At 39.4% G+C, this 19,882-nt stretch overlaps 1 protein-coding gene across 5 annotated transcripts in view; it reads left to right on the top strand.

The window, feature by feature from the left end:
* Positions 1-19,882, top strand: part of LOC136862759 (probable ATP-dependent RNA helicase DDX43) — a 272,457-nt gene that overhangs the window by 11,456 nt on the left and 241,119 nt on the right. For all 5 annotated transcript variants that reach the window (XM_067139022.2, XM_067139003.2, XM_067138995.2 and 2 more), the window contains exon 3: positions 6,484-6,711. In XM_067139022.2, the coding sequence (XP_066995123.1) occupies positions 6,484-6,711 (228 nt within the window). The remainder of the gene's footprint in view (positions 1-6,483; positions 6,712-19,882) is intronic.

The following is a 19,882-nucleotide window of genomic DNA, read 5'->3' as shown; positions in this document are numbered from 1 at the left end:
CTCTCCATTCATTTGGTATAGCTCCGTCATGCAAATAATAATCAAATAAGTACTTCAGATATGGTACTATATCCCAGTCGATTGTCCTTAGTATATCCCCTGGTATTTTATCAATTCCAGCCGCTTTTCTAGTTTTCAACTTTTGTATCTTATTGTAAATGTCATTATCATAGGTAAATTTTAATACTTGACTTTAGTATTATTGACGTCCTCTAACTGGACATTATCCCTGTAACCAACAATCTTTACATACTGCTGACTGAGTACTTCTGCCTTTTTGAAGATTCTTACATACTCTCCCCTTGTTCATTAATGATTCCTGGAATGTCCTTTTTGGAACTTGTTTCTGCCTTACAGTACCTATAAATACCCTTCCATTTTTCATTAAAATTTGTATGACTTCGAATTATGTTTGCCATCATGTAATCCTTAGCTGCCTTCTTTGCTAGATTCAATTTTGTAGTAAGTTCCCTCAATTTATCCGTACTTCCACAGCCATTTCTAATTCTATTTCTTTCCAATCTGCATCTCCTTAGTCTCTTTACTTCTGTTATAATATAGTGGGTCCTTACCATTTCTTACCACCTTTAAATGTACAAACCTCTTTTTCACATTCTGCGACAATTGCTTTAAACCCATCCCAAAGTCTGTATTTACTGTTTTCCACCGATCATAGTTACGTTTTAAAAACTGCCTCATGCCTGTTTTATCAGCCATATGGTACTGCCTAATAGTCCTACTTTTAAGACCTTCCTTTCTGACACATTTATTTTTAACTACAGCAAAAACAGCTTCGTGATCGCTAATCTATTACTTTGGTTTTTCTATAGAGCTCATCGGGTTTTACCAGCACACGTCCAGAATATTCTTCCCTCTAGTTGGTTCCATCACTTTCTGAGTCAGCTGTCCTTCCCATATTAACTTACTTGCCATTTGTTGGTCTTCCTTCCTGTTGTTTGCATTACCTTCCCAATTGACATTTGGTAAATTGAGATCTCCCGTACCGGGCGAGTTGGCTGTGCGGTTAGGGGCACACAGCTGTGAGCTTGCATCTGGGAGATAGTGGGTTCGAATCCCACCGGAGCGGATAGGGAACAAGCATTGACATGTTGTAGGAAGCAGGCAATGGAAACAAAGGAGTGATAGGTTGAGGAGGGGGTGATGGTGGTGGGGGGAGGCTAAAGAAGGGAGGGGAGAAGGAGAGAAGGGGTGTCTAAGGTAGGGCTGAAGGATGCGGAAAGAAAGACTGCTGCTGAAAGGGGAATTTAAAGAGATTATAAAAGAAATAATTCTTATCAGAGTCATGATTACTAAAGATGTGAATTAAAAGGTCAAATAAAATGTTCGATTTCTTTGATATTTCATTATATTGAAGTTAGGATTGAAAAACTGTTCCAGATGGTTAAAACAATTTTCCATAATATTGAGCAGGTGGCCTTTTTATGAATTTTCATGTCTTGGTTGATAGTAGTGAACTTATGGTTAGTATCAACCATGGCCGAAAATCTGTTATATTTCAAGGCGTTAACATGCTCTAAGTATCTTCTATGGAAGCGGCTACCTGTTTGACCGACATAAGATACGTCACAATTACTGCAATTGAGTCTATAAACACCTGACTTGGTGAACTTGTTGCTATGATTAAAATAATTGGTATTGTGTAAAATACGTGTTTCTGTTAACAAGTTTTGAAGGCTTTTTGACGTCATGCTTTTTAAATATGTTTGTGATTTGGTAGACTTGTTTGTTACTAAACGTAAAAGTAGATAAACAAAATTGTTGTGTGAGTTTTCTCTTTTGTTAAGGTGGTTAGTGTTTGTTTATTAATGTTTTTCTCTATAAAGGAGCTGTTGTAGCCATTAAATTTAGCTATACTTCGAATGGTGTTTAATTTGTTTTTGAGTTCTTCTTAAACAGCGGGATGCTAAAAGCACGGTGTACCATACTATAGTATGCTGCATATTTATGGGTATGTGGGTGTATGAAATCTGGATGGATTGTTAGTGGTTTGCGCTGGTTTTCTAAAAATCTTGTAGCTCAATGAACCAGGTTGTCTGATGATCGTTCGATCAAAATTGAGTTTTTTATTGTTTTCTGATTCAAGTGTAGACTTGATATGTGGGTCAGTGTGATTAAGATTGGATAGAGTGGTGATGGTGTCAGTTGAACTTTCGTTCATGATCACAAGAGGGTCATCTACATATCTTGTCCAAAAAAATATTACTAAAGATGTTATTAATTTTGGTGTGTTCTAAATGATTCAGGTAGTTTTCAGCTAGGGTGCCTGATGCTGGCGATTCCATAGCTAACCCATCTTTCTGATAAATGGTATTGTCAAATGTGAAATAATTGTTATTCAAAACCATGTTTAGAATAGAGATGAAATCTTAAATTTCTAGCGGGCTCAGGTCACTGTGTTTATTTGTTGTGATTAATGGGACAAATTTTTGAAATTGGGATGCTTGGGTACATACTAACAATATCAAAGGAATGGAGAGAATAGTAGCATGTGATGACGTCATTGAGAAAGCTGGAAGAGGGCCAGTTGTGTTTCAGACCCTTGCTCAATATGGAAGTCTCATTATCATTTAATGTCACTTTAGAGAGATTGATAACAGTGGAGTGAAACTGAGCAAATCTGTCAGAGGGAGTGTATGTTCTTTTGGCTGGAATGGTAGTGAATTTAAGATTCTTTTTAAGAATTTTAATTTTTTCTCTAGAATCTGATGTTTTTTTGATAACATGGATTGTAGTCTATAATCAGCATAAGATTGAAAAATATTCCATTGAGCATAAGAAAGGAGGTTAGTTATCTCGAGATAAGTCTCATATAATCTGTTCGTAAGAAAATATTTCTTCTTATATAAAAATCTAATTTCATCTTGTAACCAGATTTTATAAGTTCTGGTTTGAGTTTTCATAGTTTGAAAAAAGGATCTATGTTTCTTAGTATTAACTTTGAGAAAATTAGTTGTTAGATCATAGGTTATACCTTGTTTGAGGAAATCAGTATCTTTGCTTAATTTGGCTATTTTAACTTTTTAGCCATATATCTGTTTAAAATCGACATACAGCTGATGAAATTGCTCGTCATACTAGTAAAATTTCCCCAGTAATTTTCATAATATCTGTCCAGTGTACCATTTTCCCTAAAGCCTGCTTAATAATCCCTTAGTATCCAGAATTCTAGTTGTGAGGTGCCAAAAACCTTGTAAGTTCCATCCAGCAAAGTGATCCCTTGGTAATTTCCACATACCATCTTTCTCCCATCTTGTGTATTGGATAAATTATACCCACTATGCAATCCTTGGGCATTTCCTCCTTCATCTAGACCACCTTCAATTCATGAAAAGCCTTCTCTATTCCCTCTCCCTCATATCCCAAGATATCTCCATTCCACCTTCACATGGGACTTTATTGTTCTTTAATACTTTAATTGCCGGGCTGAGTGGCTCAGACGGTTAAGGCGCTGGCCTTCTAACCCCAACTTGGCAGGTTCGATCCTGGCTCAGTCCGGTGGTATTTGAAGGTGTTCAAATATGACAGCCCCATGTCGGTAGATTTACTGGCATGTAAAAGAACTCCTGCGGGACTAAATTCCGGCACCTCGGCATCTCCGAAGACCTTAGAAAGTAGTTAGTGGGACGTAAAGCAAATAACATTATTATTAATACTTTAATTGCAATCTTGATCCCTTCTAAATCTGGCTGCTCTCCTGACTTCTGATTCAATTCTCTTTCTTCCCCATCATTATTGATGTTTACCTTTTCTCTGTCATCCTCATTATTTCCATTGAGTAACTTGTAAAAATACTCCTGCCATCTTGAGCACTTAGTTTTTGTCGCTGATGAGGTTTCCATCCTTGTCCTTTAAATAAAACCACTCTGGTTGAAATCCTCTTTTGTTCTCTCATAGAATTTTCATACTTCATTTATATCCTTCCTTTCATCCAGTTTTTTTTTACTCTCTTCCTCTCGAAAGCTCTTGTTTTTATCTACATATCTGCTCTTTTTCTGCTTCTCCCTGTACTCTTCCACTGTTTGCCTTGTCCTCCTTTGAATCATTCTTTTCATAGCTTCATTCCTCTCTTGAATTAGTGTTAAGCATTCCTCATCAAACCATTCTACTCTCTTTATATGATCCTACTTTCTCAGTTTAAAACAAAATTATGAAACAAAGTTGTTTCATAACATAATCATCTAAGATCTAATTTAAACATCAATCTATTCAATCTAAATTTTTCACCAATTGCTTTTAATTTTGTACAAGTGTTCAACAAATTATTTACAGATCTTCAACACAGTGATTTATTGAAGTATACCAACAGATCATAAGAATTCCCATGTGTTTTGTTATATCCTCAAGACAGTGACTTATTTGAGTGGATATTGAATGTTAGATAAGAACTGTATTCATGTATTATGCTATTTATTTATTATTTATGTTGCCAATTAGTTTAAGTGTTTTTAATATCTTATTGCTGATGATGGCCTAATATCAAAGGCTGAAACTAGTAAAGATAAAATAAATTGAAGTACTAATTTTATATTTTGCAGTATTAATTAGGTGAATTACCTCATTTGTCTACAATGATCCTAATTCAAAGTTTTGAAACGTTAATGGTGATCTGGGTGTGAAAACTTACAATTCTGCTTTTTATGAATAGAGTTTATTTATATTGATTGAGAAGAAACGAAATGGCGTGTGGCTTTTAGTGCCGGGAGTGTCCAAGGACAAGTTCGGCTCGCAAGATGCAGGTGTTTTGATTTGACACCCGTATGCGACCTGCACGTCGTAATGAGGATGAAATAATGATGAAGACGACACATACACCCAGCCCCCTTGCCAGCGAAGTTAACCAATGATGGTTAAAATTCCCGACCCTGCCAGGAATCGAACCTGGGACCCCTGTGACAAACGGCCAGCACGCTAACCATTTAGCCATGGAGCCGGACAGAAGAAATGAACTGATGTTAAATGGCAGTCCATCATGGATACTGCAGTTGTAAAATTTATATTAGAATGTGATATTCGGTGCTGACAATTACTCCCATCCTGAAGTTGCATGTTTCAGTTGTTGAGAGAAACGTAGAAATATGTTTTAAAATGTTTTTCAAAATCTCTGAAACCTTACTTACGGATTATCAGCTGACACCACAAGAGGAGAGTTTCACATAACAAGGATAAATGTGGAAGGTATGAAGGAATAATGAGACTGGTAGTTAGATAACAGTGGAAAAATTACATTGAACTAGGAGGGTGGGAGGGGAGGGAAAGAAATGTTTAAATGTGAAGAAATAAAGGTGCAGCTTGAGATGCATAATGATTTGACAGGGTAGGAAGGATGGATTCCTTAAACTGTCTGACAAAAATGTGCAGACAGGGCACCACTGATGTGGTTAGGATATTAAATACTATAATCTATAATCTTGTTTCGATAAAGAAGCAGAGGAAAAATTGCTGAAGGGCAAGAAATTGCTGTGCACCATAAGAATGAACAAGGAAGAAAGACAACTTTCTAAAAAGGATCGATTACCACATATTCTAACTAATGACAAGGTATATATGGTAATGAGCCTCACCACCACTCTCGCAAATACAGCAGCCACATGGGTGCTAAAACTTAACACAAACCATGAAGCGGCTTTTGTCAGAAAAGAATATAGGTCACATGGCTCAAACCTAGGTTGAATTTAGACTCCATTTATGCAGTGGGCTGGTCCCATTCTATGAGAACAAGTAAATGAGGAATGAATATTGTAATTTGCATAATGATATGTTCAGAAAACACTTGCTCCTACTATCAGATGCAGTAGCTTGCAAGAACAGCTACTTTGGAGGGTGGGCAAACCTCCAACAAAAGTCTTTAACGCCTCAGCAAATTGAAAGGACATTTACACTGTCCGTATAGAGGTACTATGGCTCTTCCAAGAATGCAGAATTATATCTTGTAAAAGAACAAATAGGGAATTATTCCTGGAGCAAGGTCTACCTACCAAATATAAATAATAAGGGAGAAAGTATTTGCTTATTGAGACACCCTCATCATCTAACAGGTAACGGGTATCCCAGCTGAGTGACAAATGACAAAGCCCAGTGGGCTAAAACAGGCTATATTGCTAGCTAGACCATGGGTGAGAGGAGGTGTTGGCAGACATGCTGCCAATTCAATTGCTCCAGCAAGTACATCTTAAACAGAGTTCCCAATGAAGAGCATATTTTAGATGTTTCTTGAAGCTCTCCATCTCACTGAACTTTGAGAAAGTTTGAAGCGCCATGTCACGGAAACTGCAAGTTTGCGCCAGGTTGTAGCATAATACACTCACAGCTGAGGGAAACAGGGTTCATAGCTCTCGGCCTTAACACAGCACCACAATTTCTCATAAAACACAATCTCTCTTTTCTTGAATGACATAATACACACATCCTTTCTTGACTTGGTTTTCACCAGCAGTAGCATTATAATTATTAATTTTGTTTCAGATTGGCAAACCTTCTCAAGATGACTTCGGTCAAACTACAGTAGTTCGACTTACTGGATCAGAAGAATGTCGTGACAAAGCTAAACAATTGATTGAAGAATTGCTTAGCAATGATGGCCCCAGAAATTATGGTTCTGATCAAAGAAATTCTCGTGGTGATGATGAGGGAGAGAATGGAGAACAAATAGAAAAACAGCCCATAAATTGGAGCGAGTTAAACAAGATATATGTAAGTATAAGTATTTTCTTAAGTTTACTTTGATCAGTCAATTGGTGACATATGACTCATCAAAAATGTAGTGTATACTACGTGTAGGTTTATTGGTTGCAGCTCATATCGAATGAGTGACCACAGCAATTCTAATAAAAGCGTAATTTATAACCTTTGCTCTCACAACATGTGACTAGTCCAAGATTTAAATTGACTGGTTAGACAATTGAACTTACAATTTTTTGTGTGAGTGACTTTTTCAATTGCTTCGTTTCATTATGCCCAATATTAAATCAATCTCAATATTCACCATGGTATACATGTTTATTGAGACATTGCAGATGTTTATTTGGAATGTTTGCCTCCTTGCTAGCTTTCAACAATCTTATACCAGAAATCCTCTTATAGAGCACATAGTATACTGTCAGACCAATAACATAGAAGTCCAGTAGTCATGATGGCTCCCTTGATACTGTAGTTTTCCTTTAGAAACCTTTGCTTCTAGTAAAAGGTAGATATCATAGTGGGTAAACTAGACAAGAATAAATGGCGTAGATTAAATGCTGCCATACCTTCCTTCTGGACTTTATAGCCCAGTCAGTACACTACTAAAATCAAAGCAGTCTTTTTAAGGTCTTGGGGCATTTAACACACAGGCTTCGGGCCCTCGGTAAATCATATGTCAAATCAGCAATGAGGGTGTAAGCAGTTCTAAAAGTTAATACTTCTCCAGGATCCTTCTGAACATATTGGGATATCCATATTGTAGGAAACCCATAGCGTGGAAGAACATCGGCATACTTTTAGGGGAAATATACCAGGCAGTAGAAGAGTAAGTGAACTGCACCATTCAAGGTATGGTATCGCCACATATATTATGAACGTTATTGACAACTACAGTACTGTATACTGTCTCGATTCCATATACCAATCAAACTTTCTTCTTAGCATCAATCGAGCAACAGCACATTACTATTGTGAACATCTTGAGACTCCCAACATTCTGGTGGCCAGATTCTATTGATGTACACTGACTGACAGAGCAAATGCAACACCAAGAAGGAGTGGTCAGAACTTTATGCCAATTGCAGGGTAGACTGACGTCACTGAGGTATGCTCATGATGTGAAATGCGCCGCTGTGCTGCGCACGTAGCGAACGATAAATGGGACACGGCGTTGGCGAATGGCCCACTTCGTACCGTGATTTCTCAGCCGACAGTCATTGTAGAACGTGTTGTCGTGTGCCACAGGACACGTGTATAGCTAAGAATGCCAGGCCGCCGTCAACGGAGGCATTTCCAGCAGACAGGCGACTTTACGAAGGGTATGGTGATCGGGCTGAGAAGGGCAGGTTGGTCGCTTCGTCAAATCGCAGCCGATACCCATAGGGATGTGTCCACGGTGCAGCGCCTGTGGCGAAGATGGTTGGCGCAGGGACATGTGGCACATGCGAGGGGTCCAGGCGCAGCCCGAGTGACGTCAGCACGCGAGGATCGGCGCATCCGCCGCCAAGCAGTGGCAGCCCCGCACGCCACGTCAACCGCCATTCTTCAACATGTGCAAGACACCCTGGCTGTTCCAATATCGACCAGAACAATTTCCCGTCGATTGGTTGAAGGAGGCCTGCACTCCCGGCGTCCGCTCAGAAGACTACCATTGACTCCACAGCATAGACGTGCACGCCTGGAATGGTGCCGGGCTAGAGCGACTTGGATGAGGGAATGGCGGAACGTCGTGTTCTCCGATGAGTCACGCTTCTGTTCTGTCAGTGATAGTCGCCGCAGACGAGTGTGGCGTCGGCGTGGAGAAAGGTCAAATCCGGCAGTAGCTGTGGAGCGCCCTACCGCTAGACAACACGGCATTATGGTTTGGGGCGCTATTGCGTATGATTCCACGTCACCTCTAGTGCGTATTCAAGGCATGTTAAATGCCCACCGCTACGTGCAGCATGTGCTGCGGCCGGTGGCACTCCCGTACCTTCAGGGGCTGCCCAATGCTCTGTTTCAGCAGGATAATGCCTGCCCACACACTGCTCTCATCTCCCAACAGGCTCTACGAGGTGTACAGATGCTTCCGTGGCTAGCGTACTCTCCAGATCTCTCACCAATCGAACACGTGTGGGATCTCATTGGACGCCGTTTGCAAACTCTGCCCCAGCCTCGTACGGACGACCAACTGTGGCAAATGGTTGACAGAGAATGGAGAACCATCCCTCAGGACACCATCCGCACTCTTATTGACTCTGTAACTCGACGTGTTTCTGCGTGCATCGCCGCTCGCGGTGGTCCTACATCCTACTGAGTCGATGCCGTGCGCATTGTGTAACCTGCATATCGGTTTGAAATAAACATCAATTATTCGTCCGTGCCGTCTCTGTTTTTTCCCCAACTTTCATCCCTTTCGAACCACTCCTTCTTGGTGTTGCATTTGCTCTGTCAGTCAGTGTACATAACCTTGCTTTGGTGTTTTACGCTAAAGATCAAAGCACATTTCACTCAGCTTTGTGGAACTAGGATTATTCTCTAGCTTGTGTTTTGTCACACAGCCTAATGATTCTAGCTCCTCAAATCCAAAATAACCTACTGAATAATTACCCTTATAGCTTAGACGTATACCGTATTTACACGCGTATTATTTTTTTTTTTTTTTTTTTTTTTTGCTAGGGGCTTTACGTCGCACCGACACAGATAGGTCTTATGGCGACGATGGGATAGGAAAGGCCTAGGACTTGGAAGGAAGCGGCCGTGGCCTTAAGGTACAGCCCCAGCATTTGCCTGGTGTGAAAATGGGAAACCACGGAAAACCATCTTCAGGGCTGCCGATAGTGGGATTCGAACCTTCTATCTCCCGGATGCAAGCTCACAGCCGCGCGCCTCTACGCGCACGGCCAACTCGCCCGGTACACGCGTATTAGACCCCTTTTTTCTTCCACTTTTACAGTTTAAAAAAAATATAAGGAGGGGTCCAATATGTGATAACTTCAAATTTTATGCAGTGAACACATGGCTTCTAGGCTGTAAGGAGCTATAAATAATACATGTAAACATTCTACACTATTCTTTAACAAACTTATGAATTGGAGTTACACTGGCTATTTTCGGTGGAAAGCAGTACAGTAAAACCTCGTTAATTCAAAGTCGTTGGGACTCAAAAATCGGACTTCGAATTACGTGATTTCGAATTAACCACCAGTTCGCAATTCAGAAGTACCAACCCTGGCCGCGTTACAAGATATTCTAAGGCCCGTTACTGCATGCAGTTAACCTTGCTTCACATTTTATACCTTTCAAATGCCATGAAAAAAGAACTATTTCCAAAATGTATCGAAGAAGGTGCATTTACAGTATTCAAATAATGCACTCGGATATCTCACTGGTAAACATAACCTCACACAACGAAAGAAAGAAAAAAAAAGCACGATTCAAAGATGAGGAGAAATCTATGCTGGTTCCCATGTGCAAGTGCTTTAATAATTGGATTACTATACTGTATGCATTTTAGATGCCTTGTATTTACACAGAAAGTACTCGATGCCTTTAAAATCCAACTTTCCTACGACTCTATCCTTGTACGATTTACCGCCATGACACTTCTCTCGTACTTCAGAAATGTAAACACTTGCCGCGTCACAAAGTATTCTAAGACCCATTAATACATGCAATCACCTCGATTCACAGTTTAAACCTTTCAAATGCCATGGAAAAAACTATTTCCGAAATGTATCCAACAAGGTGCATTTACAATGTTCAAATAATGCACTTCGATAAATCACTGACAAACATAACCTCATGCAACGAAATTTAAAAAAATATTGCACAATTCAAAGACGAGGATAAATTATGCTGGTTCCCCTGTGCAAATGCATTATTTATTGGATTTCTGTACTGTTTGCATTTTTAGATGCTTTGTACTGGCATGGAAAGTGCCCGACGCACTTAAAACATTGCAGCATATCGAACTTTCCTATGACGGGGATAAAGTATCTCGCTTCCATGTGCATTGCAACCCACTACTATGACCCCCATCCCTCACCCTTGTACGATTTTCCGGGTGACAATTTCTCCTTTAAAACCATAAGACCATTTGGGCTCGCATGAAAATAAAGCAATGCAGTTTCACCAGCAATGACAATATTGTTCGGTGCCTACGAATTTATTATATGAGCCACGTTTTTCTCGTCAACTGTTGGCATCCCCAGTGTTCGCGGATTCTGTTTTCCCACGCATTGCCTGTTGTGTGTTATTACGGCATTCCTTAAAACGGTTGAATACAAAAGAATTCCGATTTCATTCAACTTAGCAATCGTGAAGTGTACTGTAGACCCACCGAAGTGAGTGTAAGTGCGGAAAGCTACCCCTCCACGTTCCGGAACACGCGTTCTATTATGACGCGGAACGGATAAATTTCGCGTTGAAATTACTCTGTAACATACTATTTAAATGTAAAGGCAGTTTCGAATTAAAAGTCTGAATTTCGGTAATGGGGCCGACATTGTACTTCGAATTACGAATTATCCGTATTTCGAATTAAACAATTGAAATAACATGCAAAACTATATCTCATGTTTCCGGAAACGAGAGCTTCTTCGAATTAGGCGGGATTTTGAATTAACCGATTTCGAATTATCGAGGTTCTACTGTATTTCTAAATGTAAAAGGTCAAATGGTGAACACTACTTTTAGGCCTACATATAAAGTAAATAAGTCAGTTTTAGTTACTCGTACCACGTCATTCATTTCACCTCATTAATTCCTCTGATTAGGTTGATGTCGGGAAGAGCATACGATCGTAAAAACTAACTATAAAAATTCATCTCACTTCATACTTGATCCCATAGAGAAAAGGGATAAGCGTATCTTATTATCGTATTATGCAATATTGATAGAAAAGAACTTAATGGCTAGTCATTTGCCTGACTCAGTTGAGCAGTAGGCCTACCGCACAGTAAGCCTGAGTAATTCTATAGGTGGGCCGGCACAAGGTTGCGCTTGACAGTTGTTCATGTTGGCACAAGTACAAAAGGTAATTGAACGTCACCCGTCATTTAGAATGACCAATCCACTAATTTTTATATATGATACAGTTACGCATTTTATACACATTGGATCATATTTGAATTTGTATAGTGCGTATAACTAGAGCCGTGCGCGGATATACAAAATAATATCCACATCCGCACTTCCTTCATCCGCATCTGCAAATGGTTATCCACGGATAATTTAAATATATAATTACAGTATATTACACCCAAGGTATTAAAACGGATAGATCTGTTAACACAATACAACAGGCCTTACACCTGGTACCAGAACCCCTACATTCGTAGGTTTATGAGGGATTTTGTCTTGCGACAACTACCGACATATTGACCTTTGTTCCTTCCTTCCGTTAATTACAGGCAGGAGCTAGTTGGTTTAGGTCAGATTTACGACTTTATGGTTTTAAGGCCCTTTATATATCATTATTCTCCCATACCAATGTCAAGGGTCACCTAACCACAAGCAGAAACAAGAGTGTACCTGAGTGAAAATCAATAAACGTCATTACAGTAAAACCTCGTTAATTCGAAGTCGTTGGGACTCAAAAATCGGACTTCGAGTTACATGATTTCGAATTAACCGCCAATTCGCAATTCAGAAGTACCAACCATTGCCGCATTACAAAATATTCTAAGGCCCGGTTACTGCATGCAGTTAACCTTGCTTCACAGTTTATACCTTTCAAATGCCATAAAAAAGAGAACTCTTTCCAAAATGTATCCAAGAACACATTTACAGTATTCAAATAATGCACTCAGATATCTCGCTGGTAAACATAACCTCACGCAACGAAAGAAAGAAAAAAGCATGATTCAAAGGCGAGGAGAAATCTATGCTGGCTCCCATGTGCAAGTGCTTTATTAATCGGATTACTATACTGTATGCATTTTAGATGCCTTGTATTTACATGGAAAGTACCCGATGCCCTTAAAATCGAACTTTCCCTACGACTCTATCCTTGTACGATTTCCGGCCATGGCACTTCTCTCGTACTTCCAAAATGTAAACACTTGCCGCGTCACAAAGTATTCTAAGACCCATTAATACATGCAATCACCTCGATTCACAGTTTAAACCCGTTGCCTACGTTATAATACAAGGCCTGGAAATAGAGCCTGTAAAACGCTATCGAAGTGGTCACACTGAAGTTCAATGCCGGGCCGCTAGGATTGCTTCCTTTCCCCTCTGTCTACCAGGTTCGTGCCTTTAAACGTGTTTATTAACAGAGTTGATTGTGAATGTATTATGCATTCGTCTGATAAGCATTCACAAGTTTCCAGTGAATGTTCAATGTTCGAAACATTATACAGAGGAAGTATTACGCATGAGATATGAGATATGACTTCCAGCTGATGAAATTAGGTTCCTAAGTTTTGATCCGAGTTACGTCATAAGAATGGGGCGATCTCAAAATTTGTCACTGGACTTTTTTTTTTTTTTAAACAATGCTACCACGACCGGCGATCATTTCAGAGGCCTCTTCAAACTCAGAAATCTTAAATTAGGAAACCAATCAGAAAAATAATTTGCCCAACAAATTTGGTGGAAATGAATGTAGCAAGAGCTAAAAACACCGTATTGTACTTTCCCCCCGAAACTATCTCTGGTTTGAAAAGTATGGAGTTGGTTTGTCCCAAGAGCATTAAATACAGTTCAAAACCATTTGTTTTATGGAGCACTTTATGAAAATATTTGATGCGCATAACATCTGCAACACCTCACATGGGACATATTCCAGGAATGAGAACGAGCATTTTTTTTAGTACTGAAGATGAACGCCTCAGTTGGTTAATTCATGATTTCCTGTCATATTAAGGCGCCGGCCCCGTGGTGTAGGGGTAGTGTGCCTGCCTCTTACCTGGAGGCCCCGGGTTCGATTCCCGGCCAGGTCAGGGATTTTTACCTGACCTGAGGGCTGGTTCGAGGTCCAATCAGCCTACGTGATTAGAATTGAGGAGCTATCTGATGGTAAGATGGCGGCCCCGGTCTAGAAAGCCAAGAATAACGGCAGAGAGGATTCGTCGGTTTGACCACGCGACACCTCGAAATCTGCAGGCCTCCGGGCTGAGCAGCGGTCGCTTGGTAGACCAAGGCTCTTCAAGGGCTGTAGTGCCATAGGGTTTGGTTTTTGATTTGTCATATACCGGTATTAAGAAAATTCAAATGCATTCAGAGAAAGTAAAAAAAAAATCATGAGAGAAATGTATCAGGCATAGATCTTGACTAGCCAATCCACTGTGGCCTGCGTAAAATACCTCATAAGTACACATTTGCATTATGCATTGACGAGTAACCTAACAAGCGATGACATCGAGCTCTTCTTCAGCTACCCGAGACGCCAAGCGGAATACAATGACATTATGGTTCGTGTGGCAAAAGAACAAACAGACTGTAAAGGCTGTTTAGAACATCCTATACGCGAACTTTTTCTTGAGCCCGATTTTTACGGGGTGAGGGGTAAGGAGGGAGCGCTGACGGTTCCGGTTATACTGCCAACTGGATGGAAATGAAATCTGAATTGAATCGATAATATGATCGATCGATATGAATTTTCTAAACATTTATTATCTTAGGCCAACAACTCTCACACATACATTATTTAACATTATATAACATTTCTCGATGCAAATCTTGTTCCTAGCATGAATTATATAGTTTGGCTTTGCTGTGTAAACAACATCAGTACTAGTTCGTAAAGTGTACACCAGATGTCGCACAGCGATGCATAGTTTGTGTTTCAAAGGTTGCCTGTATGGATGTCGAAGATAACCGAGGTCTACCGATTCAGCACTAGGGAGCTCAGGGCTCAAAAAAAAGTTTGCGTATAGTATCTCTTCTCCAGCTACTGAAAGTCCAACATTGTGTCTTATTAGTTTTTGCTGCAGTCGCTCAAGTGCGGCCAGTATCCAGCAAAATATTTAAAATTTATTTCCACCTATTCAATACAATATAAGATGTTGACATTTAAGTCAAAACATTTTTCAAATGTGAGACATGTTTCGCCTCACGAGGCGTAAAATACCTCATAAGTACACATTTGCGTTATGCATTGACGAGGAACCTAACAAGCGATGGCACCGTGCTCTTCTTCAGCTACCAGAGATGCCAAGCGGAATACAATGACTTGGGTCGTGTGGCGAAAGAACACGAGGCGAAACTTCTCGCATTTGAAAAATGTTTTGACTTAAATGTCAACATCTTATATTGTATTGAATAGGTGGAAATAAATTTTAAATATTTTCCTATATATTTTACGAAACTTTCAATACGGACAAAAAATGATTCTCATCACTTGTAACAGTAGCCAGTAATCGGGAGATAGTGGGTTCAAGCCCCACTATCGGCAGCCCTGAAGATGGTTTTCCGTGGTTTCCCATTTTCACACCAGGCAAATGCGGGGCTGTACCTTCATTAAGGCCACGGCCGCTTCCTTCCAATTCCTAGGCCTTTCCTATCCCATCGTCGCCGTAAGACAAATCTGTGTCGGTGCGACGTAACGCAAAATAGCAAAAAAAAAAAAAAAATCGTTTTCAAGTTCGAGGAGCCCTCAGATACCGAAAATCATCTGTGGCACTTCTGCAGTGAACGACGGAATTTGTCACCTCCGCTACGCAGTACTTGCCCCGAAGAGACTTGCTAAAAAGTGTACGTTTTTTTCGAAAGACATTTTCAACAGTGAAATTAAGTGTAAAATGTGTAAAGACGACAAACCACCTGTTTTTCTACAATGAAAATTTCTGAGACCTCTATTAGACAACATTGCTTCGAGCCACTCAAGTAGAAGAGAGAAAGTTTTGAAACTTGATTAAAAGCCCCTAAAGTTTTGAAACTTCAATGACATATCCAAGTCAATGCAGCACCGCTCTATAAATAAAGTACTGTCAATACTCGCAAAAATATTCAGTTCTTTTTATTTAGGATATAATTTACTTATTGACATATACGGCCATGCGAATACAAGGGGGCAAGGACGCGATCCTGGCGGTGAATGGTGAACTAGGATACTACCCGTTCCCATGAGTGCATTTCAAGGCCTTGTATTATAGCGTAGGCAACGTAGGCAAATGCCATGGAAAAAACTATTTCCGAAATGTATCCAACAAGGTGCATTTACGATGTTCAAATAATGCACTTCGATAAATCACTGACAGATATAACCTCACGCAACGAAAGAAAAAAAATAGCAAAATTCAAAGACGAGGATAAATGATGCCGGTTCCCCTGTGCATATGCATTATTTTTTGGATTTCTGTGCTGTTTGCATTTTCAGATGCTTTGTACTGGTATAGAAAGTGCCCGACGCCCTTAAAACATTGTGCTTATCGAACTTTCCTATGACGAGGGGATAAAGTATCTCGTTTCCATGTGCATTGCAATGCACTACTATGACCCCCATCCTTCACCATTTAATTTCATTTTCTTTTATCTTATTCCACTATTCCTCTTCCTCTATTAATTTATTCTATCCTTTATTTATATAAAAAAAAAATCAATTCCACCTTCATTTCGGTTCTTCTCATTCATACTCAACTCCTGCCTTGCGCCGATTTCGACTACTTCAATCAAGACCTGAATTTTATAAGTTTTAAAAAATTGCGCACTGTGCATATACGTTTTCATTTGTTTCCGGTATTGCGCTTTTTACTGTATTTTTTCTCTTCACAATTGTTTTTTCACGTCAACTGTTCTAAGTATTCTATAGGAGCACAATTACTCATCCAATTATATTGAATTGTATTATATTTATCTATATACTTACTTTCCTGCGACCGAGGAAAATTACTGGATTTTCAAGCTATTCTCCATTTTACTTTGGCGTTTGAAACCACAGTGCCTGATATTGAATGTGTCACGTTGATCACCGGGAGCTGACAAGTTGCTTCAATGGATCTACTCGTCCTCAACTCCTGCACGATCATGGATCTTCGATTGTGATGTGACTTTGTGCCTGACAGTGTTTAAAAACTTGCTCGTTTAACTGTTCTCCGCTATTCGTAAACATTGTGAGACTTTGCCGAGCGCTGCGTGTACCATGCTGCCGCTCAGAGAATTGCGCACTGTTTTCTTTTGACTGACTTTCATTTTACTTCACCTGATTTTTACAGTGTCTACCCCCTTTCATTTATATCGCCTCTGCTACTGATCTGGAGTGTACTTAATCTTTTCCTTTTCCTATGCATTGTTTTTCATGTTTTAATCGGCTGACGATGACCTGGACTAGGGTCGAAACTGGTATCATTTCTAATTATTAAATGGGAATTTAATTTACTACATTTCTTATTCTTTTATGTTGAATAGGTTGAATCTATTTATCAATCATTTCAATTTTAACTGAGGGTAACTAAGGCGACTGCCATTACTTTCCCACTCCTAGCCAGTTCCCATCCTTCCGTCACAGAAAACCTTCAATGTTTTAATGCATCATTAAACCACTAAAAAAAAATAAATTACCAGACAGATCTGAATAGAATTTATACAGTTAGTGAGACATTCAGCACACCCAAATTATTCACAACCATTCTTGTGGAAAAAGTATAGTATAGGCTGGGTTCTCTACAGAATGTTAAAGCAGCAGGACTTAATAGGATAGATCCAGAACTCAAGAACTGTGAGGCAAGAGTAACTGTGCCAAGCTGAGTGGCTAGGACGAGCCGGCCTTCTGACTCCAGCGTGGCAGGTTCGATCCTGGCTCAGTCCAGTGGTATTTGAAGGTGCTCAAATACGTCAGTCTTGTGTTGGTAGATTTACTGGCATGTAAAAGAACTCCTGCGGGACTAAAAATTCTGTACCTCGGCATTTCCGAAAACCGTAAAAAGTAGTTATTATTAAGAGTAACTGTAGTTATAGCGTATAATTAGTGTCTTATTTCCTGGGTTGTAATTGCCAGATGTATTACAGTTTTAGTAGGAATGTAGCACATTACTTAACGATAATAGAGTTTCTTGTTATTTCTGTAAGCTATAAAAAATATGACTCTGAAAATTTTGGTGCAACACCGAGCTTCAGATACCACCAACTGCCACTAACATTTGCCAAAGAAGGTTCATAAGTAGCGAACTCTCACTGCGCACTGTTGTATCTATGGCTGGTCTTGTTAGACCACAGTGCCATTGCTGTGATCGATAACAGATATAGATTTTTGTAGATTGCCTTCGAGATCGCAGAACTGAGTACACGTACTTCCGATACACAGCGCTATCAAGAAACTAAAAAGAAAACTACAATAGTGAAGCAAGTGCGATGACAGGTATAACTTGAAAACAATGTTCTCTCACCCATGGGTAACTAATACAGATATTGAGGTTGAATTATTATGGTTATTATTTTACAATCATTATTATTATTATTATTATTATTATTATTATTATTATTATTATTATTGTTGTTATTACTACTTGTATGTATAGCTATGAAGTGTACATCCATTTAGTATTAATATCGTTACTATTTACATAGTTGAATGATTGTATTGTGTGTGAGGTTATGTCATGAACATGTGTTGTACATGAACATTTATATCAGTTCAGTTAATATAAATACCTGTAAATTAATATAATAATTCATTCTTACCTGTATATATAAATTGTAATCTGTAATTGTGAAACACACAGTAACTTCCAGAATGGTAATAAGGCACTAGAACATTTGGAACATGGGGGCTGGATCAGCAGAGTAACTAGGTCAGGAGTTATGACAATAGCTGTGATGGAATGTGTCACGTCGGCAAGGCCAGTCAGGTGGAAGGTGTAGTTCTTTTTATAGCTGACATAATGTGGTATTCTATTTTTATTTTTAATTATGCGTTTGCCTTTTGCCAGGGTTAACGGCTCTCCAGAAGTGAGTTGACCGTGGGCCATTTGTTTATATGTCTTTTAACTATACTTTATTTAAATAGCATATTCTGGAAGACAATAGAAATATTCAGGGGAGAAGTTGGACGTGGCATGAAGGGACCGAGGATGGCTGCTGTGGTGACCCTCACTTTGGGGGTCACGTTTCCGGAGTATCCGACGGACTTCATGGCATGTCCAAGGGGTATGTTATTATTATTATTATTATTATTATTATTATTATTATTATTATTATTATTATTATTATTATTATTATTATTATTAGTTTTTGTTAATTTCTGTTTGAGTATAGGCTGTTAACTGTTATTTTTCTCATTTAACAGATCAAATGGGTATTTGTTACTATAGATCTGTAGAAAAATAATAAAGAATAAAGTACATAAAAGTTTGAGAATATTCTGTACATTGTTATCTATGTATTGGACACTCTGGAATATTCAAGAAGGTAGATTTTTTTTGTAACGTATCTTTCTGGAAGACTGGCTAGCATATATATAAAGAGACGATCTTGTTGCTGAAGTGAGTGGCAGTTGTTGAAGATTAGTTGTGGTCAGTTGTGTTGTTGGAAGTTAGTTGTAGTTAGTTGTGGTTTGGAGGTTATTGGAAAAGAGTTATTGTAGCACGTGGCTGACATGCCGAGCCAGGCAGTCTCCATGTTGAATTGGTTGGTAGTCATGTGTTTTAAAGTGTAACCTCTGTGGTATTTGGTGTCAATTGTCAACATTTAAAGATGGCAGTTTTGTTGATAACCTACAAGTGAAGTGTTTTTGTTTTGTGATACGCTGATTAAGGTTGTGTGTGTATTACTTTGTGAATATATGTAAATAAAAGTATTGTACCAACTGACAGCATCTTGTGTGCGTCTGTGGATACATTAACTGGCGACTGTGGACATTACTCTATTGAATCTATTGGACTCAAAAATGAATAACCAGAGGACTATGGTGGTGCTCAAACAGTTAACTTCATTCAGGCACAGGCTAAGAACATCGTGGCCCAATTTGGAAAACTCGAGGAGAACATCGAGGTCCATTTTAGAAAACTCGAAGAACATTGAGGCCCAGTTTAAAAAATTTGAGAACATTGGGGCCCAGTTGGGAAAAGTCGAGGAGGACATCGGGGCCCAGTTCGGAAAACTCAAGGAGATAATCAGGGCCCAGTTCAAGACCGGATCGACGTCAGAAGAGGGAACCGAATACCCGATCGCTGGAGTTTGTGGGCATGAGATGGAAGTACGACGCAGCCCGCAGTCATGTTTGTCCTGCGAGGAAGCCGTGGGAGAATTCGGCAGGCGCAAT

Source organism: Anabrus simplex, chromosome 1 (assembly GCF_040414725.1).
Source record: "Anabrus simplex isolate iqAnaSimp1 chromosome 1, ASM4041472v1, whole genome shotgun sequence".
NCBI lineage: Eukaryota > Metazoa > Arthropoda > Insecta > Orthoptera > Tettigoniidae > Anabrus > Anabrus simplex.
This window is presented reverse-complemented; position numbering and strand designations above follow the sequence as displayed.